This window comes from Pseudopodoces humilis, chromosome 7, assembly GCF_049639895.1.
Source record: "Pseudopodoces humilis isolate 2021_Gansu_Grassland_sample_001 chromosome 7, ASM4963989v1, whole genome shotgun sequence".
NCBI classification, from domain to species: domain Eukaryota; kingdom Metazoa; phylum Chordata; class Aves; order Passeriformes; family Paridae; genus Pseudopodoces; species Pseudopodoces humilis.
In genome coordinates, this window is record NC_142206.1 from 36,699,454 (window position 1) to 36,726,671 (window position 27,218).

General features: G+C 34.5%; 1 protein-coding gene across 6 annotated transcripts in view; it reads left to right on the forward strand.

The window, feature by feature from the left end:
• AKAP6 (A-kinase anchoring protein 6) overlaps positions 1 to 27,218 on the forward strand; it is a 259,455-nt gene that overhangs the window by 107,628 nt on the left and 124,609 nt on the right. For 5 of the 6 annotated variants that reach the window (XM_088057688.1, XM_088057686.1, XM_088057690.1 and 2 more), the window contains 3 exons: positions 356 to 478; positions 15,289 to 15,385; positions 16,637 to 16,803. In XM_088057688.1, the coding sequence (XP_087913814.1) occupies positions 356 to 478; positions 15,289 to 15,385; positions 16,637 to 16,803 (387 nt within the window). The remainder of the gene's footprint in view (positions 1 to 355; positions 479 to 15,288; positions 15,386 to 16,636; positions 16,804 to 27,218) is intronic. The other variant, XM_014249998.2, reaches the window with a different exon arrangement.

The following is a 27,218-nucleotide window of genomic DNA, read 5'->3' on the forward strand; positions in this document are numbered from 1 at the left end:
TTAAGCTCAATTTTCATTATAATTTCTATGAGGCTTTTTATATCTCTCCTTCATATTCTCTAAAACTTTGCTGTTTTCTCTATTTCATCACAGTCATATGGATCCCACATTGTCTTGTCCCAAAATATCCCATTGGATTATTCCCAGAAACTGTTCTGCTATTCAATTACCAGAAGACTACTCTCTAATTGTTTTGTTTGTTTGTTTGTCTGTTTGTTTGTTAGTTTTAGGTTTTAAGAGGTAAAATCTTACTCTTTTGTCTAAAAAAACAAATAATTTAAATTGAGCATACATTTTTCACATTGCTATTTTGCTAACAAATGTGCTTGTTCTTTCTTTTTTCTTACATGGTAAGGGGTTTGTAAGCAAGCTGGATGAATTCATTCACTGGTTAAATGAAGCCATGGAAACAACAGAGAACTGGACTCCTCCTAAAGCAGAGACAGACAGCCTTAAACTGTACCTGGAGACACACTTGGTAAGACAAGATTATACTATGATTGCTATCAGTAATTGAAGTGTTCTGCTGTGCTTTTCATTTGATTATTATTTTTTAATTACTAGTGTGCATCTATATTTTAATGTAAGATTTGCAGCATTGCAGTTTATTTTAATGAAAATACCAGCACATTATTTTCTGTACTTGAAATATGTACTGATAACTTTGTAAAAATTAAATTAAAAGGCAGAATCATGTTACGATTCAGAATTTATATCCAAACTGAAAGAAAAGACAATAACAAGAGAAGAAAATATATTTTTTTCTGCTGATCATTCTAGGATTTCTACTACATTGTAACATTAATGAAAGTGTTATTAGTGAGTAAATTTTCTCTCCCACTGTTTTAGCATAGCACAGTGTCATTTAAATAAAATATTTGAAATAGTTACTTCAATTATTGTTCTTGATGTGCATTTCTGTCATTTAATTAATACAGATTTTATACTGTAGGTAGAAAATAGAGCTCAATGTGTGCTGTTCAATGGATAGGTATCTTGATAGGTAAACTACTCTAGCTGGTAAAAGGAAAATAAGGAAAGTACAGAAATTTAAACTAGGAAATTTCCTCTCTTTCTGCCAAAATCTAAGTTTGGTTCTTTCCAGTACAAAATGGAAGAAAATGTGGTGCTAGCACTGCTCTGGGCCAATGACCTAGACATCCCAGCTATATGAAACAGTACATTAGCTGAGTCCACATCAGATCATCAACCCCCAGAGCTCAGCATCATTTCCAGTCTCTGATAATCTTATGGTAGAAAATTATTTGACAGTCCCAGGAAGTCACGTGATGCATTACAGGAAAAAATGTCATCTTAATCCCTACCGTAATACTGGGGTGACCATTATTAAATTAATTAACTATACATCAACTACATATACAATTAAAACCAAACTGAAAACTGTCTTCAGGATTTCAGCTATACAGAAAGCTCTTGTGTATTTTGTCCTTAAACATTTCTGCTGTAGTAGTGCCTGTGTGCCATCACTGTGCCCATTGTGGTGGTCTAACAAATGCATTATGAAGACACTTCATTTTTTGTTATGTTGCAGATTTTGTGTTTCGTGGCAGAGTTCAGATTTTTGCCTTGCCTTCTGCACACACTCAGTCCCATGATTCCCATTGTGCTTACAGGTGCTCTGAAGGTACAGAGCACATGGTGAAATCAGACCTCAGGAAAGGTATTGGTCACTTCAATATGTTTTCTTTGTACTCTGTGACATGAAAATTTTGATGAGAAGCTTTTATGCGTAGAATCACAATTTTCACTCTTGACTGGATTAAAAGAAACATATTCCAGGTAAAAGGGCAATCACTAGGCTGAGTAACTCTCACAATCAGTTTCCTTTCCCCTTTATTCCAAGGGGAGGAGCACAGTAGCTCATAGGCAGAAAAATTACTTCCAGCTTTGCCATGTGGTTCTTGGGGAGGTGAGGCCAAACTCATCTATATGAGAAGGGAATGTGGAATAGTAGCTCAGAGGCAACTTCATCATTGCTAGAGGTAGACTGAATAAATGAATATGTGGGCACTTGTACAACCTCACTTTCCCCTATCAGTTAGACTCCCTCTGTGTGTCTGGGGTAAAAAAATCCTCATATGCTTCAGGATCATTATGTTATGAAAAAAACTGAGGATTATTTTACTTCACTGCAGAAATAAAATATCTAAAGAATTGTTCAGTTTCTATTTGACAATATTTTAATTAATTTATGGCATCTATATCCAGTGAAAACACCACTGAATAAACTGAAAAAAAAATAACTGAGTTTTGCTTCTTGGATTTCAGAAAATGTATGCTATTATTTCTACACAGCAGAAAATACAGAGCATTTTGTAGCATGGAAGATAGTTACTTGTATTAACTAGATTGTCAGCTTTTCAGTGACTTTTGTCTGTCAGACATCCTAATCTGTATTTAAACAGAAGTATATGAACTTCAATTCATGTTAAGCTCACTGTTGAAATTTCCCTTAGTTGAGAATTGTAAGGCCATGGTGATCATGGTTTGTGTGAGGGACTTACACTTCTCATTTTCTTCTTTTGCCAGTCAGGTTATACATGTCAGACTCACCTAAGATATCCTGAATAAAAGGACTTAGAATTTTACAAGATTAGGTTCCAGACTTATGGGTTTATAATACAGATACGGGTAATAAACTAGCTGGGAAAACAAAGAAAATGTCTTGGTTGTTTCCTATGTAATGCATAGGAAATGTCTACACCAGCATATCTCATAACTGTTTCCTCACTGGTGCAGGTTTTCTCATCATAGAATGAGTGTATTATCTTGGTGTAGATAAGTATTTTTATTTGTAGAGACATATCCTTACCTTTGGCACAACTTACCAATTCTGTGAACTGTGATGCTGATGTCTTTGAAATACATTTGTTGTGATGACAAAATTAGTGCCATAAAGGGAGAATATTTTGCATTTATGAATGAAATCTCTTCTGTCAAAATTTAAGAAAAGAAAATAAGAGGAGCAAGAAAACACAAAAAATGCACCTGTTCCCTTTGTCATTGGTTGAGAAAAGTTCTGCACAGGTGACAAGGAGAAGGTTGTGAACATCTCCCAGATTTTTCAGTATGCAAAATTGTAGGTTGTCACTTCAGGATTCCAATGTAAAGTGTTGATAAAGGTTTGAATTTTAAAATCTCTCCCTACTCTGCCTTGCTTGTCTCTGTCTTTGACATTTCAAGAAATGGTGTGGCACAGACACATAAATAGAGTGTGTTTAAAAAACAAGGCATCATTAGAAACCTACAGCATAAACTTATGAAAATCTTTGCATAAAATAATGCTCACATAAGGAGTCAAGTCTCTTGAACAGGATGGTAATGCAAGTCTCTATTACAAGTGTCATAGCATGACATCAGCTTAAATTGGTACAATTCCCCAAACACTTGTTCTTGTTAATTCTTATACCTGGCTTGGCAATACTGTCCACAAAGATGTTAATCAACACTTTGAAGCACACAAATAGTGTTTGTCTATTGGTCTTGGCTCAGCAAGAACTGCCTGCAGAGGTATCTCTGTAAGTGTCTGAAGTTCCACCTGGACAGCTCCTGAAACAGTCAAGCACACTGTGGTGAAGGTGGAAGGCAGCCTCTCCTCAGTTCAGTCTGTTTTTCCCAATTATCTCATCTGCACAGAGACTACCTGGAAGTTCCTGGGCCACCAAGGGAATTTATAACTAAATGCACTGGTGTGCACACAGGCACAGGCCTGATACCCAAATACACCACAATTATGATTTTTAACTGTAAGACCTCCAGGAATTTCATTCTTAAATCACAGTTGCAACTTAAACTCCGTAGATTTTGCCATGATGAGAAACCACAAATTTTGCTAAAGAGTATGAATTTTTTCTACATATTGGAAGGTAGTCTACATGCTGAATGTGTGCTATAATAGACAATCTTCAGCCTAGAGAACAGTTTTCTTGCAAATTTTAAAACCAAGCTCCCTAATGTTCTGCAGAACAAAAGTTGTTATATGCTTCATTTTAGATAACACCAAAGCACAAATCTATAAATGAAAATGCTCTCAGAGATCCCTGGAATGGTGACTGAAATTATTCTTTCAATTTTACAGGTCTTCACAACTCAGTAATATTGGTTAAACTGATTTGGGAGCTGTGTGCTTCCCATTCATATGGAAGAGCTGACATGGAGCAGGCACCCCTTGAACATCTGGCACTCTGCAGGCAGCCACCCAAGCCAGCAGATGTCGAAAACACTAATATGTTTTCATAAAACAGGCGTGTTTTTCAGCAGAAATCTACTTTTTCACAAAAGTCTCAGCACTATTAGAGAAAAAATGAAGCAGGTTTTGAATTTTTTGAACAATTACGTTAAAATCAGTTCCTAATGAAAAGAAAGCTTCATTTACCTTAGCAAAAAGGAACTTGTGAAAATGGTTTCTGATTCACTTTATCTTTTGTATCTCTCCTTTTCTGTTATGCTGATTCTTGCCCATTGGCACCCTGATCAAAATCAGCTACTAGCAGACTCTAAGCATAGACTTGGTGGTATGCAAATCAGTTTTCATCAAAAACAGTATCCTGAAGGCAGCTTATGAGCTAAAAGCATCTGTCTAGGTGGTACTGCTGTGCTTGTGAAACCAAGCAGACTTCCTAACCAGCTTGACAAATAAGAATTCACCATGTAACTCTTGACCATTTCAGTTTGCTAAAAAAGGCATTTAACTTTATCCATTTCCTGATAAGATACATTGTTTTAGCACAGTAAAGAAGTAAGCTAGCTGCTGTGAAGAACTGACGAGGAAAAGGTTTAGACAAAATGTACTGTGTATATTTGCTGAGGCCCTGAACTTTTAATTCTGTAGTCTTAACTTTTTAGTAGTCTTCTAATTCTATAGTCTACTAATTCTGTAGTCTTAACACAGTACTTTGTTTTCTTATTGCTGCACAGCTCCTACTTGTGCACTGTAGTGTGGTGTGCACTTAGGTCATTGTATTAAGCCATTTATTTGTCTGGAGTCATAATTTAGGCTGGGGAATACAAGAATTTTAAATGGGATCCTGCAAATGAAAAATGTCATAATTTACACTTACTTAGGTGCAACTTTTTAAATACTTCTTGCATTATTACTAGATGTTGGCAAACAACATTTTTTCAGGAGAGATAAAACTAAGATAAAGTCTTAGAATTTTGGAATTAGCAGTCAAGCACTTTTTTGTCTGTTTTTGTCCAGTAAGACTGTCCTTCTTGTTTCTTTTAGGCAAAAATGTATGTTCTGTTTAGCTGAAACTAGAATAGCAAATATTGTTCTCTAAAAAACACAAGTGGTGAGGACTGCATGTAGTTATTGCAGTAAAAAATGTGGTTTGGATATGCTGACTGATAATTTCCATGAATAGCAATTTCTTAGTTTTCTCTTCAGATCTCTGTCAGTAATATTTACTCCAATTTAGTCACAAGCTTTGTGCCACATTAAAATCCTTTTTAGCCCAGAATCAGTTTATTATATTAACCTTCTCAGTCACCATATTTACTTTACTTGTTATATAAATATCATAGAGCAAGCATCATTAGTATTTCAAAACAAATTAGACAAGTTGATTCACACTAGTTTACACACAAAGTTTAGATGTCATCTCCATTCAGAACCAAATTCTTCTTAGGATACAGGGGGTTTGAGTTTTATTATCCAAAGAGAAGTGAAATGATATTTTTTCTGTCTACATTATAAATGTTTCTGGCCACATCATGGCTCAGCATTTTCTGAGCTGTAAACAGAAAATGCCTTCATACAGAAAATAGATTGTATTTTCACATTTAAGAAATTGTGTTGGTGAAGTAATGATGCTTCAGTGGTATTTCATGATACCTGACTGTCTGTTTCTAACAAGACTGCTATGTCTGAAAAAATCACTCTCATCTCCCTGGAAAATCTCATTTTCTGAAAAATGTCAGTTTAGAGAAGTATTAAATATCTATTCTTATTGAAAATAAGGTTAAATACAGATGCCTTGGGCTAATCTACCAACTGTCTTTGTGGTAGCAGTAGTAATGGTAATTTTATTAAAGGTATTAAAGCCTCTGAAATAGCTAAGTTATGTATTGTACTTTTGCTATATGGGAATTTCTAATGTGCATGGCAGCTAATTTAGATAATTCCCTCAAAATATAGAATACTTTCTGCAGGATGATGGCACTAAGGAGTGAGCACCATGAGTGGCCTAATATTTTGTTTTGCTAAGGATTTTGATTTGAATTTATTTAACCTATTGTTAGTTTGAATTTTAAAATTTTATGGTGTTTCTTTTTTGTTGAAAGGCATTATGGGTATGCATGGGTTCCTGAATGAATGTACTTTTCCATAGGAAGCAGTCTGCAGAACATACTGATCAGAGATATAGACTAAACTCAGCAGATTTCACAGGCAAAAAAACCTATTTAATAGGAAGTAAGACAGGAAATTTAAACAAACAGAATACATGTATACTGCCAGTCTTGACTATTATTCAGATTTTAAAATCTGTAAACCAAATAACTTCTATGTAAAATTTTCTTTTTCTTGAGTTAAAGCAAAGGAAATGTTGCTGTCATTTGAATACATTTGACTCCACCTGTATTGTAGTCTGAATCCAGACACTGTAAGTTGGTGGCTGTGGGAAAAACAGAGGTTTCTAAACTGTTTGGACTGTTCTTCAAATTTAAAAAACATTTTTGGTGACTAAGGAAGAGTAAAAGCAGGTATATGAGAAAGAACATCCAGGTATATTACCCTTCTATTATTAGCACTGCTGTCCTGACCAATACAAATATACCGCACTTTAGATAAATATGTTTCCCATCAGGTCATGCAATGAAGAAAAGCTGAACCAAATCTCTTTGTAAGGAGAAAGAGTAGGCCATGGTTATGGTCCTAGGAATACAGAATTACATCTATTATGATTTGGATCTTTTATTGCTATACGTGTTTTTTAACGAAGGAAGGGAATGTCCATTTACTGTCTTCCTGTACACACAGTCCCACTCCAGAAGTTTATTTTCTGCAAGCTTGTACTATAAGAAATAGTTTTTTTGTAATTTTCCTAGAGACTTGATACTCTTTCAAGTACTGCTTTTTTTCTATCCTTTCATATTTGTAGATACCTATTCATGTGTATTTTTGTCTATTAAAATGCATGCTATTGCCTGAAATTTTAGTATTGTTATGCTGGTATTATCAATATAGATGCAATCAGTAATTTGTTTTTAGTAATGAAATTAAATTCATTTTTATAAAACCTGAAGCTTGTAAATCATTAAAAAATATAATTCCAGCATCTCAAAGGACAAACAAACACACTTTCAGCAACATTTAAATTTTCTTTTACTTACCTGCCAAGAGCTATTGACCACTCCCATGGTTCTGTGCTATGTTACTCAGAGGTATAATATCATTCATATTTTAAGTACTCAAAGTAACACAATTACTGTCTGTGTTTTGATGTTTGGAATTCCAAAGCATTCAGGAGAAATATAGACAATCCAGGAAATTAATGGAGGTTTTGATTGGTAAATATTTTTATTTGCATCTTCTATAATACTTTTTTCCTTTTCTTAATCTTCAAAATGAATTGGGTGAAAAATCTGGGATCTTAATTTATTAGCTATATTTTGCTAAGAAGGAATTTTAGTTCACCTTTAAATTGCATGAAACCTTTTGTCTGTGCATATATAAAACAAATTACATCTCCTTCATATTCCCCTGAAACTAAAATCTTTCAAGAATTGTTTTTAAACTACATAGTGTTATTTAATTCCAGAGAGTTCATTTTGGTCTGATGGTAAGTAAATTGAAATAAGATTTAAATAATATACATGTGTAAGTTATTTTCCCCTTGGTAACTCCATATTTGCCAAGGCTGCTATACCCCATGAATTCATCTTTGGTTTGGAAAGCTTATGTCATGGTTGGTTTTTTATTGCATGTGGTAAGACAATACAACTTGGACATATTTTGATTCAATAGTTTTTGGGCATGTGTTTCTGGGTGGAAGAGATGTACCTAGAAATGTGTAAGATAAGACAGAGTAACATGTCAGAAAACTGTGGTTTCTGCAGATTATTTTCTGAGTATCTCAAGAAGGCAAGGAATGACTAAGGACAATTGTATACAGTGGGCTTCATGTGCAATTCACCATGATTATGGCAACTTAGCAATTTTACCCATGCCATCTCCTGCCTGTGTTCTTCTCTTGTTGTCTCTTGATAATAGACAAACGGAGATTCGATTTAGGAAGCCACATGTGAACTTTTTTTTGACAATGAAAAATGTTTGGACAGACACAATCAAAGGGAAATTTACATAGTGAAACAGAAAATAAATTAGAACTGGCAGCAGAAGAATTCATGTGAGTTTGAAATAAAAAATATCTCCAAAAATAGCCTCTATGTCTTCTAAATCTGCAAGATAGGCATCCTGGAGAGTAGGGCTAACTATCCTTTTTCTCCACATCTAAAATTATGCATTTAAAACTTAGCTAAATTACCTAAAAAATGACAAACACAATGAGGAGAGAAACAGAAACTGAGGGACCTAAAGCGTTTAATGTGAAGAAGATCAGGTTATTCATGTTTAAGATGTAACAAAGGGAAAAAACAACTATTGATGGTTTAGTACTGGGATGGCAGAAGCTGTGATGGAGAAGGGGTGAGGTGACTTTACAGAAGTTTGAATTACTGAAGGGCTGCTGGAGTAGAGCCTGCCTCTTTGTCTTTAGTTTTGCCTGCCCAGATTCTGTGAGCATGTGACACAGCTATGTTACTATTGCTCTGTCAGTACATTTGCAGCCCTTACTCCCACATTTTTATCCTGTCTAAATTTAATGGTTTCAAGGCATCTGGGCTTTCACTGTTTCCCTTAGGAGGTTATTATACAATCTAATAGAGCTGACTTTCATGGGAAATTTCATATTTATCTTAAAATTTCTCCTTCTTAATTTAACTCCATTAGTCCTATCTACAGTGCCCTTTGATACTGTACTAAGTCTTTTTTCTGCTTGGTGTTCAGATTAATGAAATACAAAACAGACAAAACAAGACAGGACCTTTCTCTCAATCAAGACTTAGGCAGACTTGTTTATTTCTTACTTGTTCCAACATTTCCACTTTTAAACAAATTTTGCTTGCTCTTCACTAAACTCCCAACAGTTTGTCTCCTCATAAATGTGGTTGATTCCTCCCAGACAAAAAGTATATTCTGATCAAATGAAAGATGGAGAATGCCTATTAGTCATCAGAAGGTAAAATCATTCCCAGGGTTGCTATAGTTAGCTCATTGCTAACCATTTTGATCCCAGAATGTTCAATTATTATTATGTTTAGATAAATGAAAAAATTACAGAGAGAAATCATCTGAGCAGTCAAACCATTTTACATCTGATCTACATCTTCAGTAGCACAATGCCCATATGTCATGACGATTATGGGATTTCAGTAGTGAGGCTCCCAATTTTATGTCAATTTTAATGGCATTTTAGATTATAATCTGGTATTGTGAACCAACATAAAAAGTGATATAGTTATTTTGCCCATTTTTATCTGCCTACAGAGGCCAGTGGAAGGAATTTCCCCCAGAGAAACTAAAAATATTTTTGTCTTTTAAAGTCTTCTCATTGTTGCAGAGGATAGAAGACGAAATCTACTTTCCACTAACTATTCACTCTTAAAAAATATCGAAGTTTCCACTAGTTATAGAAGAAAATGTGTGGTTCATCTAAAGCAAATGATGGTCATGTTGCATTAGGACTTAAAGGTTTGCTTAGCATTTGGTGATAATTGGCTCCTTGGTCATCATTGCTATAGGGAGGGCAAGTTCTTAGTTTCAGAAAGAAAACAAAACACGTAGTGGGTACTGCTGCTTTGGAGGATTCTTCATGCTCTTCTGAAAAAGCAAAGGTAGAATCTCTGCTATTGTAAGACTCAGCCTTGGCTATAATGCTGCATAAAGCATTTCCATAGTGCTTGTGTCCTGTTTAGCAGGTGGAGTGTCAGCTGAAAATACAGATTAAGAGAAGAGAATAAAACATTCTTTTTAGAAACCTTGATTTTATGGAAAACATGAACAAAGGAGACGTTGATGGAAACCGTTTCACGTGTAATATTTAGTTCCAAGGAAAACATATCCTTGTGGTGCTTATTTAATACTAAGATAGCTTAATTTTAAAAAGTGAGGCTTTACTAGAAGCAAAATGTATAACCATTTCCATGTTAATATAAGGACAACTTACATAGTAGTTCTTTTTTTGATTTACTGTATGGCATTGGTAGGTAGTATTCAGGAGCCTGAAAATACCACTAGGTTATTACATAGCTTATTAGGTTATTAACTCAAATTATTAACTTAAATTATTAACTCAAATTCTTAACTTAAATAATAGGCACTGTCCAAACAGAGACTTTCAGTGTCATCAAAAATGCTCAAGGAAAAAAAGAAAAAGAAGAAGAAATTAGACAGCTGCCATTCCATGACCAAAAACTGCATTCAGAACTTGATATCTTGGTATTTTCTCATAGTAAATTGTTGGGAGCTAACTGTGCCAGGACCAATAAACTTGCAAAAGTAACTGTATATTAAGCATACAAAAATAATTTTTCAGGAATTGTTTCAAGTCATATTCCCTTTAAGACAAATGAAGTAGATATCCCATATCTTTTCTACCTGCAACTGTTCCTATCACTCTAAATTTCACAGTTGAATTATATCTGTCACAGTGGGTGTTGTAATTAAAAGTACTACATTCTTAGCCAAAATATATGTGCAACGATACCTAAATATAGAAGTCCATATTTCAGTAATGTAGATTTCTCAAAAAAACAATTAGGAAATTTTAAAGTAGTCTTCCTATTTCAAATTCTGGAACCATAGAATCCAAGACAGTTAGATAATTTTTAGTTGTACAATTGCTCTAAAAATATGCACTCTAGAAACAGTAATATTATTCTAAAAGGTATTTAAATATATAGAAAATAAACCTCAAGAAAATTCTCTTTCAGGGAGCTCACCACACATTCTGATAGTATGCTGAACTGAGAAAATTAAGATATTTCTTTTAATACATTGTCTTAATCCAGCAATAGGTGTAAACTGTTGTGTCATCCAAGCTAACCTATATTTATGTGTACTTTGTAGGTTCACGATACCTAGTTGATGATTTGTGTTTCAGAGGCAGTACATTAGAAACAATCAACTAATACATTATGACTTGGAAAAAAATCATGCTTTTAGTAAATCTCTGCCTCTGCAAACAACAACAAGAAAATTCTGGTTGTCTGTCCCTAGTACAGATATGAATAGGTGAAGATGCAGATGTTTCACCAAATTATAGTAATTTTATAAGAACTGAGTGTGAAATGTTGCATATCAGAGCTCAATGTGTGTCCACAGTGTAGGATACCTACACAATAGAAGCTTCCTAAATTTAAGTAGCTACAACCATAAAATAAATCCTATGGGGAACTTAAAATATCTTTTTTCACACAATTTTTCATATCCCCACTTGTACAGAAAAGTAAGATATGAGGGAGAGATTATTATATTCTGGGAAAGTGCTCTTTTATTTTTAGTGTGTTCAGAGTCCAGCATATATCAGGGGGTGCTGCTTTTTTAACCCATGATGTTCTGCACTATTGTAATCTTCTGGATCAGTAAGTTTTCTGAAAGTCAGGAGACACCTTCGTTTTGTGAAGGCTGGGTTCCTTTGCCCCATGCCATCATCAGAAGATAGCACTCCTGGCGCATTGCATTTACACTGTTGGAGTTCTAATTCTGTTTATTATAGTGCTGTAGCTTTTCCAAAACTGAATGATTCCTGCCTCACTTTTCCTCTCTTGTTAAAAGGAGCAGTTGATAGTTATATATAGGTACATGGTGATCACAAAAAGTGAAGAGAACTTTGTAAGGAAATTTTGCTTGTTGCAGCTTGTAAACTAGATTTTATACACTGTAGTTCTAGGGATGACATTAATGTGTTGTTTAAAAAGCTGCTGTCAGGCCAATGCACATGCATTTTCCATAATGTATACTTGCTCATGTGTGATATTTAGACTGCTCTATAGCTCCAAATGTGCCTGGAAAAATGGCTTTGATTAATTGACTTCCCTCCTCTTCTTTCCTCTCTTCACATGCAAAGGCTCCATTCATTATCAGGAAAGATCAGAGGAGGAGGGGAGCAGAGTACCTAGGTCACACGCTGTTAGAGTTACAATTTTCCAAACGCCATAAGTAAACGGTAGGGAACAGGAAATATCCAGGATGGGACAGGACCTCTGTGTTTGAAGGTCTTCCTTCATTCCAAATATTTGGTCTGGTTTTATCTTCAGCTGAGCAAATTTGCATTTCTCCATTGTATATACATGTAATACTTGTTACATCTTCAACCCTTGTCTTTTTCATGTGTCACATTTTCAGCCCCTCAGGTATGAGAAACCTTGAGGATTGATTGAGGACTATTCCTTCCACCATTCCTTGTCCAGTTCTTCTTCCTTAGGACATTACTAGAAATTATATATGCATATATAATACTAAATTAAAAACTCATACTACACTACATCAATGACATTCGCTTCTGTTTATTTATACTTATATGAATGGTTCTCTCCTCTTAATGTGTGCTGATTTTGGCTGGGATGGAGTTAATTTTCTTCATAGTAGGTAGCATGGGGCCCTATTACAGATTTGTGTTGATAAAACAGGGATGTTTCAGTCACTGCTGAGCAGTGCTTGCACAAAGCCAAGGTTTTTCTGCTCCTTGTGCCATGCCACCAGCAAGCAGGCTGAGAGTGCACAAAGATTTGTGCAGACGCAGCTGACACCTGACCCTGAGTGACCAAAGGGGTGTTCCATACCATATTACATCATACCCAGTACCTAAATTTGGGAGAAAAAGGAGGAAAGGGGGAATGTTTGGAGTTACATCATTTGTATTCCCAAGTCACCATTATGTGTGATGAAGCTCTGCTTTCCTGAGGATGGCTGAACACCTGCCTGCCCATGGGAAGTGGTGCTTCCCATGTGGTGCTTCATTTTGCTTTCCGTGTGTGCACAGATTTTGCTTATCTTAACCCACAAATTTTCTTGCTTTTACCCTTCTGATTCTTTTACCCATCCCACTGAGTGGGGAGTAAGTGAGAGGCTGTATGTGGTGCTTAGTTTCTGGCTACGGCTAAACCATGACATGCTGCCTCTCTGCTGGGAAAAGTTTATTTCTGTTAAATTTCATGTATGTTCATGGTGTTTGTGCCACTCATAATTTATCCATAAAATAAGAATTTTGCACCAGGAGAATATTGCTAGTCAGAAACCAAAAGTTTGTCCCCATCTTTATTCATCTTATTTTGCTTCTTCAGTTTAACATTATTACTGGTTAATAGGTGCACCTGAAAATCAAGCTGTATTGTAGTATCTGGTGCGTTATGTTAAATGAATCTTTTCTAGGACAGCAAGTCTCTTTTTTTTTCCTAATGAAAGAGAATACCTCATCTTTTCCAATTTTCCTATCAAACACATCCACATCATCTTGAGACACTGCCACATCCAGCTGCATCTATACTCAACTTCAATTATATGAAATTACACAACCTACTCTCAGGTCCTTTAGGTTCTCTTTTGCTGTGTGAGGCACACGCATAGTGCATTTCCTGTGAAGTGCATGATTACAAACTATTCAGTACAAGCCTGTTTTAAGTAAACAGTAAATTAAATATTGTCAGTGCTTGTTCAGACACGCTCTTATGAAAGAAAAATATCTTCTAGATTTGGGTTCATAAAACTCTAGATTTAAGAAAATGACAGACATAAACTAGGGATCTTTTTTCCTTTTTATCTTCTCTTGAGTGGCTCAGTTGTTCAAGAGCTGGTACAAAACAGTGTATTCGGATGTCCCTACAAGGACAATAGTCAAAATGCTAAAGGTAGCAAAATTTCTGTTTATTTTTCTTTATTTGAATGGAAAATTCTCAAAAACATTCTGTCACTGTCAGGTACAATGCTGCCTGACAGACTGTTAAGACTCTGTCTGAGCAGCATGCCTTTTTCAACCATGAAAAACTACAGTAGAAGTACTTCTTTTTATAACTCTTCTGGCAATATTATTTTTTTGTTATGCCAATCAACCTGACTACAAGGGTTAGGAAAGAAAGAAAATTGTTGCTTCCTTAAGAATTGAGGGCTTTTGAGTATTCTGTGGTACCTATCACTCCATTTCTAGCATGGTCACTACCATTTGAAGAAGTATCGTTTTATAAAAACTAGAAGCTATGAATGTGCACTTGCAGTCTCCTTTCATCTCTGCCAGTTAACTTATTCCCAAGAGAAGGAAAAGCTCTTTTTTCCAAGTGGTCAAATATTTTTTCCATTTATTCCCATAGATATTTCAAAGAGAAAATGTGTTGCCTGTGTGCATTTAGGTCTGCACACAATTTATAATTAAATACAGCAAGTATCCTTTTCTTTATTGTATTTTGTTTCTCTTTCTTACAGGCAAGTATAGTGAGAAGGTCTGGAAAATGATTAAAAAATTTATCCAGGTTATCATTGGTGTATTTAATGGCATAACAAAAAGTAGATCATGTTCCCAGTTCCTTTATTACGAGATAATAATGCAATTTCTAAAAATAAAATAATAATATAAAAAGAAATAAAATATTTTATTGACTGTTAAAAGAGAGATCCTTTGCAGACTACTAAAAATATCAGGAAAAAAATGTTGAAAAACAGTTGCTTTACAAATTAAGAATGCAGAGATCTAAAGCAGACTGATTTGTTCTTTGAAAATGGATATGAGAGTTAACTCAGGAACACAATATTAATAGATTTGTATAAGTGCACATAAGGCCAATATATTCAATGCTGTAATTTTTTTTATGGTTTCATAAATAGTGCTATCACCAACATTTCAAAGAACTCTGAAAAAAACAGAGCTCATATGTGGTGGCATAAATTTAGTGTATTTTATAGAACACTGTTACTCCAGATATAGCCTACGGGTTGTGACTTTTCATAAAACCTAATGAATGTCTAGATTTGTCAGCTGTTTCAACACAGATGCACTTTGCTGATCTAATGGAAACATTTTGAGCCCAGATCCAAAATATCAATAGCTTTTAGTATCACAAATTAGTTTGACTATTGGGTGAATTGGAATGTGGTTCTTGATAAAAACCAGCAAGTAATTTTGTATGTGTGTTTTATGATAACTGCCTCTCCAATGTCTGATCCTGAGATTCTTTTCCCTCTCTTTTTTCTTTTCTTTTCTTTTCTTTTTGCAGAGTTTTAAGTTGAATGTAGATAGCCACTGTGCTTTAAAAGAAGCAGTGGTAGAGGAAGGACGTCAACTTCTTGAGCTTATTGTATCTCACAAATCAGGTAAATCCTTCTGAAATATTGCAAGTCTTTATGTCTCCAGACTATTAAAGAATGAAGAAGCATTGCTGTAAATTACTGCATATATTCACTTCCTTATGTATTATTAATATTTACATTATCAGATTGACCTTCAAGATTTATAAATGTTTCATATACTGCATACAATGCAGTGATACTTATAAAATGAAATACTGCCTGCAAATAGTCTGTTCATTTTATTTTGGTCTTGCTGTTCGACTGAGTTTCAATTGAAATCACATTACTGAAAACTTCACACTGACATATTCTTTGATGTAGGTGCTATGGAAATAACATTAAGATAATGAACTAGGAAAATATATATGTATTTACATACTCTGCATGAGTAATTGCATTGCTAAAGCTTTATTTTACCACTTAAACTAATTCTTGCCTTGATTTAAATATATTTATGAGAACTAGATTAAAATTAAAAATACCTTTTTCCTTTGGTTAGGCTTGTCTTTTTCTTCAGAGGCCTTAAATTGAGAGAAGGGAGAGAGGTATACTGATTTCCCTTTATCCCTACCACCTCCTATATTTTTAGATGTTTGCGTGACTTGTCTGCTAATAGGGTTTTAATCAGCATATACTGCTATGGAATGCCATCTTAATTTTGGCCTACTTAACATGCTTTTCATCCAGGTTGAAGTTATTCTTTGCTATACTGTTTTCTCATCATGTTATATTCGTGCCTCTATTGTTTCACAGCATCAGACATATCAGTGTAACGTGAAAGCTGTAGGAAATCACTGGCTTGTATGTATAGTTCCAAAAAGATAAAGAAGCCATAGCTAAGGAGGGTAGTGCATGCAATCATAGATATAGGAAACAGTAATGTGTAAATTACAGGAAATATTTAAAGGAGTTGGAGGTAAGGAAAATGTCTTTGGAAGATTTTGAAATGTTTCAAGACAAGGACTGGATATTAGAGGGAGAGATTACCAGTGTTCCCTACTGCAGAGAAATGACATTTTATGTGGAATTTTTCTCTTGAAATTGTCAGCTGAAACTCAATCAAAATGTAACACGATGGCTGAAAGAAGTGCTTGTTTCTATAGCATTGTTTCGCAGGATGAACAATAATAAAGCTTGGATTTATTGATGAGAAAACACATTAAAACTCTTATTGCATTTATTATTTTAAATATCCTGCTAATTATTTGAATAAAAGATAATATTTAAAGATGCTGTTGAGTTTACAGCTTTTATTTTTCCCCCTTCATTTTGGAGAAGGACTGAAGGACATGCTGCAGATGATTGCAAGTCAATGGAAGGAACTACAGAGGCAAATCAAACGGCAACACAGCTGGATTCTTAGGGCTCTGGATATCATCAAAGCAGAGATACTGGCTACTGATGTGTCTGCAGAGAATGAGGAAGGGACTGGGAGCCCTAAGGTAAGTGGCTTGAAGTTTGCCTTATTTCCTCTTATTTCCGTCTTCTTTTGAACTAGGTACCACTGAAGTTTTCTTTCCACCCTAAGGCTTTTCATTTCTACTGGGTAAACTTTTTTTTTATAAACAAAATGAAATGCCTTACTCTGAAACAATAAAAAAATCTTAGAACTTTCAAGTTTTCCAGCAAGACCTGTCTTATTGTGTGTAGAGGGGCATGAGGGGGAACATAAAACATTTAGTAAACAAAACATAAAGCATCTTTAACATGAATAATCAGAATGCTTTTAAATTGTTTTGTTGCAACTATAAATCACTATAATCAGTGCAATCACTCAGCTCTGACATCCATTAGCCGCTTGGTTACAGCAAATTAACAAAGAAGAGAGAAAGTGATTCATTATCTCATTCCTGTTAATGACTATCAGATGCATTGCTTAATTAGGGGATGGCCATTGTAGTAGGAGGAAGGTCATATGCCTTTCCACAAATCTTTTTGCTCCAAGTTTAAGTTCTCCATAAAGGTGTAGAATACAGCAAGTACTTTAAGAGTAAGTTATTGATACCTGTCATAATTTTGTATTTGTAAGAGCATTTTAAATACAGACCATGTGTATTCAAATTGGTGCAAGCAGTGTTGGGATACTACACACAATGGAAACTTCTGGCTTAGGGTCCATGACCTTTCATCAACATCAACCATAACCAGAGTTGTTTGTTAAGTGATGCTAGACAATTCTTAGCATTGGTATCCAGTGCTTCCAAGAGTACTTTGTAGAGTTACTCTTGGGTATGATTACATGAAAAATTCTGGTAACTTACTGTAATCCTGCATAGCAAGAATGGTCTTAGGGATGGAGCAAGAGTCAAGGAGAAAATGAAGCAAAAATACAGGAACACATGTATATGCAGGAGACAGAATTTGAACTGATATCCCTCATCACTTACCTGATAAAAGTGCTCCTGGGCCATACAGCTCCTCCTATAGGGAGTAGGTGGTGCAGTATCACTTGATTTCATAATGGGATCTGTTAAACTAAACAGACTTGCTCAAAGCTAAGTTTTTAGCCTGCCTGTAATATGATCCCATATATCTGAATATTTTGACTCATCTGTGGCCAAATGTCTAACTGCTTAATCAAAATTATAATGTAACAAGTGTTCTAAAATCCAGCTGGAATTTGTGATGAAAATTGTGGAATCCCTGACTTGGAATGATTATATCCAAATATCTGCTTGAAAAGGGAGAAATGGATGCAGGGTTTATATTGCAGTAAATTTCTCGTATAGATAAGTGATAGCTCCTTGCCCTGTGCTTTATATCATAGATATAAGAAACTGAAGCAATGCTTTTCTTGTTTGTTTGGTTAGCGCTTTTTTTTTTGTTTGTTTGATTGTGATTTTTTGTGTCTACAGGTAAATTTTAAAAATGTAGACCAGAAAAAAGATCAAATTAAAAATATTTGCAGGTTATTTCAATGATTCTTGTAAGTACATGCAGTGGAGCAGTCAAATTCCATTTACTTCTTCACAATAAAAGATTAACTAAAAATAAAAAACAGCTAATAATATAGCTGTACATTTCAGTTTGTATTTGTTTCAAAAACCAAAAAGAACCTGAGAAGTGCAATAGAAACCGAAAGATTATACCTGGAGGGTATTTTTATTTTTGCCTTTTTTGAGAAACTATAGGAACAGCGTTGGTCTTAGAAATCTGTAAAGAAATAGGAAAAGGAGGAATTTCAAAGACCCTAGGAAACCTTTCCCTTAGGACTTTTTAAAACATGTTTTCATAGCACTGTGGCATCTTTAATGAGAACTGTGAAGAGTGGTGGAGGGGGAAAGGGATGTTCTGAACTCTAGAAATATATTGTCAACATTTGTAGTCAAGATTTCAGATTTTGCTTAGGAAATTTTTGATTTTATTGTATGTAAGTTTCATAGTGGCTTGTAGTGATTGCCATAGAAAATTTAGGACTGATTTAAAACATTTCTGATACCTAAGGTTTTCTAATACATTGCTGTAAAATCTTGGAAAAACAGTAAGTTCTCTAAGTACTTGCTAAAACTATTATTCTATCATTTTTATAAATTAAGAATTAATGACTGTATTCAGTTTAAGTTGAAGGGTATAAAGTTCTGCCTTCTTACTCCACTGAGACATGCCTTTAAAAATGACACATTCCAACAAGTACTGACCTAACAGTATGAGTAGTACATGAGACATACAATTCACCTGAGTGTCATTCTGAATCTTGAGACACTTAGCTACCTGGAAAATAGGAGGAATGGTTTCATATATGTGTGTATTTTTCATTTCTTCTCCTTCTGAAGATGTCTGAGACCACTTGTTTTTAAAGTGATCTCTTAAATCAGGTCACTTCTTCGTCACAAAAGGACTACTGGACGAGTGTTGCTTTAAATAAACAGTAAAGACTGGTATTCAAAAACAACATGATTTACTTTCTTATCTAGTAGCTGTGAGTGTAAATACCCAAATATTACCCTCATCTATTTAACTCACAGTTTAGTGGAAAAGTTCATTGCTTTCTGAAGAACCTGCAAATTGTCTTGTAACTGATGTCCTTTAAAAGCATGCAAATCTTAATAGTATTTTCCTATTGTGCACATTTTCCTTCACTGAACACTGTATGGAATAATATTCTTAGTGTCAGTTACAAGTTCTGTTCCCAGGATGCATTTGTACAGTTAGTTCATTACTATGATTTTTCAGATCTGGATATTTTTGTTTGCAAGTACATGTTTGAATTAAGTTTTGTGGGTTGTTTTGGTAACAGTTCAGAATATAACATCAGAACTTAAAGGCTGGTAGGTCAAAAGAATAACGGTATATTCTGCAAATGTATGTATATATATATATACAGTTTGTTCTTCTGGATGTTTATTTCCAGAATAATTGCTTTATTACTGGAAAACATTTCTTATTTCCCATTCCAGCTTCAGAAAACTAAGCATGTAAGACACTGGACTTAATGCATAGAACATTGAAATCTGACTTAATTGTTCTAGGTGAAAAACAGTCTTGGGAAGAATGTGTTAACTGTAAAATAGACTTGTCAGTGGGTTAATGATTGAAACAGTCAGGATTTGAAGAGTATTGGAGGAAAAGGTAAAAAACCACATTTAACAAGGTAAACTGAAAGTCACAGAAACAGTAGGAAATAGGAACAGAATTTGAAGTGGTTAAACAAACCTTTGTATAAAGGGACAAAGAAAACCAGTGTAATTTCCTCTTGATATGTAATTAAACATCACACACTTCCAGGATCATTTCCCACTCAGTTGCATATAATTTTACAGCTTTTATGATCATTCTAAACAAACATTCTTCAGTACACAGAAAAGAGATTTTCATTTAAAAATTGAAAACTTGGTAAAGCTGTTTGATATCAATCACTATTTGGAATTCTGGGAATGCTGCTTTACAGACAGTTTTATAGTGACACTGGTCTCAGACCTAGTGGGTGGACTAAACACCACAGCTCAGAACAATTATATCCTGCTCAGTCTTTTCATACGAAGATGAATTTGTGGAATGGGAAACAAGACAAAGCAAAGTTTAGAGAGTGGTAACAGTCTTTTCTTTTTTTGCTTTAGACTAGTAACTTGTCCTGGCCATCCAATCAGGCTGCTATGACTACTACATTTAGATTATTACTTTGATGTAAAAGGAATATATAAATGAAGTGTTTTGGCATCTTTTTGATTAGTGCAGAGAAATATCATAGTTGTGAGTAGATAATTTTCTTCTCCTCAGTGGCTTTTCTTCAACTGTATTTCATGAGTGTGTTGCATGGCTTGTAATATTAAAAGAAACACAGCACTATTTTTTTTCTGATGTCTTTCATCGTGATGTTTTAAAATGTCTTAAAACATTTTTTTACTGAGACAGATTTAAATATTATCAACAGATAACAGAGACCATGATTTCAGAATCTAGTATTTTTACTTACATAACCATTTTGAATACTGTGTTTCTGGCATCCAATATATGCAATTGGAGTATTGCATGTATTATTGTAGTGGGTCGTACTTTGAAGTTGTCAAATGGCATATGTAACTGGCCTTCATTCTCTTTTCCTTCACTTGCTTCTAGTGAAAGGGCGGGAATAACATATGCTAGAAGGATCATTTTACTTAGCTTGCTGGAGTTACTTTAATTGCAACAGAATTTTAAAACTTTACATCTCAAACTGATTTTTTAAATTTAACTTACAGTCTCTCTTTCTCTATTTTCCCACATGCAAAAACTCAGGATCAGACTTGCGGAATAAATCCTGTGTCTCATGTTCATAATACTGTGGAATAAAATATCAAATAAATAGCCATTACTTATTCAGTAAAAATTAAAAAAAATAATGAAATGGATGTAAGACTTTCATCTCTGATGTACAGACATATGGAAAGGGCTTTTGTTCTGGTGATACACATGCCATTCTAGTCTATCGTTATCTCATGGTTTAATCAAGTCTTTTTTTTTTTTTGGAAAAGAAATTTACAAGAAAAGATGGTATTTGTGCTTTAGAGGAAGTAATTTTTTCCTCTAATGCGTCCATAATGAGCCACATTCCCATCTAAATATGAGAGAGTTTTATCTCATGAGTACAACACCTCATAGATGAGACGTTAAACTGAAGTTCTAACCACCTTTACCCAGGCTTACTTCCAGTATCAGTAATTACCATCTGCCACCTTAATTCTTTGCAGTTTCAGTTGCATGTGTTAGTCTCTTCTGTTCAGAACAACTGGATAGTCTTGGGCACAGTTAAATAGTTGTTATCTTTCACTGGTGAAAACAATACTTTACAGTATCCTGCAACGTATTTCTGTGCTCAAAAGTATTAAAGCAAATCCACAGTTCACCATTCACTACTTCAAAGATGGTAATAGAGAAGTGCTTTCCTGTAGTTGGAACAGAATGCTTTGATATGTTGCCATTGAGGCATAGTCTTATATTGTTAAATATTTTAAATGCTATCTGTACATAAGTACTCTTATTGTGTCTAACAGCTGAACAGTTTAAAAGAATTCATGTGACATTTCAATTCTGAGTCTTTGGAAACTTTGGAAGTCTGAACTAAAGATACTGTCATCTCAGTCTTAAGTACAAATGATGCTGTCGATTCTGCTGTACTAGAAAAAATTAATTGTAGTTATTATTTTGCTTGGCTTTAGGTATTTCAATATATGACATTACAGTAGTCTTGATCTGTCAGCTTCTATGGTGGGGATTTGAACCATGTATGAGCTGGCCAATGAGATAAAAAGGGTAGTGGTGTTTACAGAACCCTTCTGTAAATCTGTAGACTTCATTTTGGTTTTGCAAGGAATGAGCCTGTCTTTCAGTGCTTTTACTGGAGCATGTGAAACATGACTGAGTTCTTTTGATATTGTTATCCAAATATAGGATTGAAAACATTCATTAAGAATTTCCAAGCTAATCAAAACAGTGTTGATGTAACAATGAAAAGAACATAAAGAGGAAGCAAGAGGATGGAAAGTTTCTCTTTTAGCACAGTTAGACACTTCAAGTTCCTCTGTTTTCTTGTTTTTAATACCTTGCTTTATAAGCTATGTAATTTTAATGTTACAGACATCATCTAGACTGTGCACAGACCTAGCTATCATTGTAAATAAAGGTACCTTCAGGAAGGATTTGAGAGATGACATCATAATTCTCCACACCATTTTAGAGTGGAGGAATAAAAGGAAAGACGAAGATGGTTTAAAATGAGTTTAGAAGCACAAACTAGCATTGTTAAAAGGAGAGTCTGAATATGGATTATTTAATGGGCCTGACTTATAGTGAGTCTTTGTTGAAGAAACAAGAAGAAAGAAACTGAAGGATATAAAAGATGTGACTGTGGCAACTGAGCTGAAAAGCTGTTGACTGTAGTACTGTATCAGACTCTGAGAATTACCTTAAATATTTTGAGTGATAATTTGAGTATAGATAGCCTGAAAACAGTTTTAGTACTGTTTAGTACATTTCTTGTACAGGGGTTTTATTGGCAAAATCAGTCCCTTGACAAGAATGTGTGACTCATCATATTTTGAAGCAAAATTTTCTTCAGCTAAGCAGAAGCTTTCAAAAACCCAGGCAAAGCCAAAGTAATCATGTAGTGAATGTTTCCTTTAAGCTTCAAAATGTATAGAATCTTTAGTTGATGTTTCATACAGAATAATATTCATAAAACTGCCAGGATTCTTCTGTCTTGTATTTTATAATCTATCCTTGAGTAAAGGAATTATGTAGCTAAACAGGTTCTTGCTATGTTAAAATACTTCAGTTCTTTAACTGAGCTAGTAATATTTGGAGTGATTTTATGTTTCCAAGCTGATAAAATATGACTTTTTGTGTCATTAGACCACAGCCTTTTTTATCAAACACAGGCATAAGCAAACTGAACCTTGGTCAGCTCTTTTACAAAGGCTTACTTCTCAACACACCCTGAGAGAAGCAGGGGTCAGAGCAATTGTTCCTTTTCTAGAGGGAGAATGTTGCATTTCATATGGCTCTTCATAAGGGTTTACACAGCTGAGATCTTCCAGGAAAGGCTGTAAATTGATTTGTCATAGGTAGCCTCCTCTTTTGTTTCTGTGAACCTATTGTGTGTGGATTGTGGTGGTGGTTGGCTGCTTCTTGGGGGAAGAGGATGAGGGTTCTCCCCAAATGCCTTCCTCCCAGCTGGCTGGAAATTCAGTCTGCATTACTGAGGCCATCTGGGAGGAATCTAACCCAATGTTTTGAGGGTAAAATATTGCAAAAAGAACTAAATTTTTGTTGCACGATAATGCCTAGCTAAGTGCAGGATTATGCATGTGGGTTTGTAAATGTAACACTAGAGCACTGCTTTTGGAAGTAATTTTCAGTTAATAGAAGATTTAAGTTATTACATATCTATGAGAGCTCTGTTTTGGAAATGTTTCTTTTGTTCAAATAGTCATAGTTTTTTTCCAGAATGATTTAAACAAAAGCATCAAGGGTGCACAAAAAAGAAAAAAAAAAGGCCGTTAGATGTGTTGTCAGGTTCCACATGGTAAATTCACTGTTGTTTATTGGAGGCTCTTTCTCTTGAGTTCCTAATTGTATGCTTTTTGGTGGGCATGAGGAATGATTTTGTGTTTAATTCAGAACCTCCCTCCACAGAAAAAGGAATAAATCTAAGCAGTCACACTTTGGACTGAAATAAGACAAGACAAATGAATAATAGCTCCATCCTAAACCTCATCTTTCAGATTACATGAGCTCTGGTAAAACTTCTCTATATCACAAGTTAACTAAATATTTTTCTAGTTTTTCAAGTAATGATGTCCCTAAAGTCTTGGTCAAGCAAATCTGGGTCCCATTTTAGCTCAGAGAGATTGTTTTCTCATATATCCATCAATCTCCTGTAAATTCTATATGACAGTATTGTTTTCATAGCATCTAAAATAATTTTAATAATTTTTAACAACCCAAATTTCTAAAAAGTAGCGAAGATCCTCACTTTTTTTTCATTGAATCTGACAGTAACCTTATCTGTGCGTTATTTAGCTCACTACCAAGTTTAAAATTGAGAGAGCCACATTTTAAAAATCATATCTTTTTGCAGCTAAATTGTATCTACTATTAAGCACAATATTCAATCCTGTTATGAAACATAGATGCTTTTTTAACCAGAACATTATTAAATTTACTGCAAAAATATCAAAAATCATATTTGAATTGAAGATGTGAACAAGGACTCTGAGGTCTCTGTGTTACTTATCATATGCTTCTACAATTTTTACACCCTGGTGATTCTAAATATTTTATATTGATTACTTTTGGCAACTATTGCCTTTTTAACATCCATCTCTATTAGTAGAAGCAGTAATGCTTACATAGTTAGCAAAGAAATTATGACTTTTTACTTCAGGAATGAGAAGGGCTACTTTCTATTAAAACATAGATCAAGTTCAGTTTGAAAGATATTTTAAATCAAAATGTCTCCTCTGAGAACAAGTGCAGACTGAGAACTTGATGCGAACAGATATTTAAACCAGCATACGCCCAAGGGGCTAATTTTATCATAATGCTATTTGAATTTGAACATTATTACCTGGAATTCTGAAGGTATGTTAGGCTGTTGTTACTTCCCCTGTGTAAGTGGACTGACTCTGACAAGTTTTATTTAAGCAAAAGTCCCATTTGGGTTTGGCCTGTATTTGAAAATACGCAAACACAAGGGCATTGATTATGTATCCATATGAACACATTTACCTTAAGTGACATAAACAAAGTATTAACTACCCAAGGGCCTTGATTTTCTATTTTGCCAGTGTCTGTCCATTCTGCTCTCTCTACACAATCATATTGTTGCATTTGTGTTCTTTTATGTTTAATAAAATGTATTTTCAGAAGTGAATATTGGTGAAAGTTTTCACCTGTTCATATATGCCTGTTTCACATGCTTCTCAGATTTCTATAAAAATTCACATTTTATAACTTTTAGTAACGTGCACACAAATACACAGATTTATTTTACTGAAAAGTCAACATTTCCCAGTCTAAAGCAGAAATGTCTAGGGTAGCCTGTCAGAGCTATTACTTTTCTACTTCTCTATAAAGGTTCAGAATCCCATGAGCCCATTCAAGGTTTTAGACCGCAGCAGAAATAGCACTTTTTAAAAATTTATTTTTGAGTTTGATTTTAAAAGTTGATGGAACACACAAAAATAAATTAATAAATAAGCAAGTGAAAAGAAGGAATACAAGCTGACTAAAAATGCCTTGGTAAAAAAAGTTTGTGGTTGAATTTAAAGACAGTGATCACTAACAAAGCAAATTAGTTGAAATTCAGATCTTTTCAGTTCAGTTTCCTTTCTCATATCTTATTCCTGCTCCCTCTCCCTCCATGCCATCTGTTGCTCCTCAAAACAGTTCAGGATTTCAGCAGGATCACAAGTGAAATACAGTGCAGGAGTGTGTGGGGAGACTGTATCCCAGAGTTCGCTGCCGCGTCAGCCCCTGATGGCAGCGCAGGGGACGGAAAGTCTGGCGCTCCACAGGCATCGAATCTGACTTCTGACAAACGCGATGCTGGTCAGATCAAATGGTAAAGTTTGCATGCGTCTTCTACCCCTGTGTTGTTTACCAGTCATCCCAGTGATAAATATTTTGGCTTGATCAGATGATGTGGCATAAGATCTAGGTGTTGGGCTTACAAGGTTATCATCTTCTATCTACACTAGTCTATTTTTTTCCTAGCTCTGGTAATAGCAATGCAATATCAACTCATGCCTCTCATCCTAATTACCTCTGGTAATGCAGGATTTAGTGGAGTAAACTAAGATTGCCTTCTGTACTGAGATGCTTTTTTTTTCTTTTTGTGCCAGACTGTTCCACCATGTTTTGTTTTTGAAAAAAAATCATGTTTGAAAATCTAATTTTTCCCTTTTGATATAGTTTCGTAGAAATCTTGTACTTTAAATAGGACAGCTCAATAGGGATGCTGTTGTCAATTGTCATCTCTAAAGATTGTTCTGTTAACAGCATTCTAACTTTGTCATTTTATTAAACTTATATTACTGGTCTGAAAACAAAAATTACTGCTTTATTCCATTAAAGAGTGACTGGCATGGCACTCCTCTGATCTTTCAAAAGAAATTTTACTTCCATTGTATTTGTGCATTAAATTAATGCTCCTATCTACAGAATAAACTAAATTCTTATAAATATTACTGGGCTTAATTATCAGTTAGGTATTTGAGTTTTTGCTGTTATGGTTGATGTCCAAGAGTGATTAAATGTGTAATAGAGAACAAAAGAAACATTGATGTGAACAAAGATACTATGAGATAAAGGTAAATTTCATCTTCTTCATACTTTTATTCTTTTAAAATGATTTTAATTACTTCTATACTCAGCATGATTTGGTGACATTTCCCTTTGTTTTTTTACAATTCACTTCTTATTTTAGTCTTTTAGAACATCTTCTAGAAATTATTTAACTTGTAGTATCTTTCAGTTCTAGTCTCAGCTGTGTACTTTAAGCATCTGTTCTTCACCAGGGTGGTCACAAAAGAGAAATGAGGTTAAACAATGTTTGAAAGAAAAATCTACTTGGACATCCTGCATTATCAAACTGACTTATTCTCAAATGTCTTGTGGCATAGTATACTTGACTACACTCAAACTTTAAATGCAAAGTGATGTTACAGATTTTGCTAGTTTTTTAAGGCAATATATTAGAAGGCAACAGAATATGGTTCTGAGTGTTGTGTGACCTGACTTCTTTATCTATATTGTGGAAAAAATTTTTTTTTTAGTAGAGCATTTAGTGAAATTTGGACTAACACTAAAAGACTGCAAGATGCTTATGATAAAAGCATACGTACATTTTTTTATGTCAGATCTGGTAACTTTCTGATAA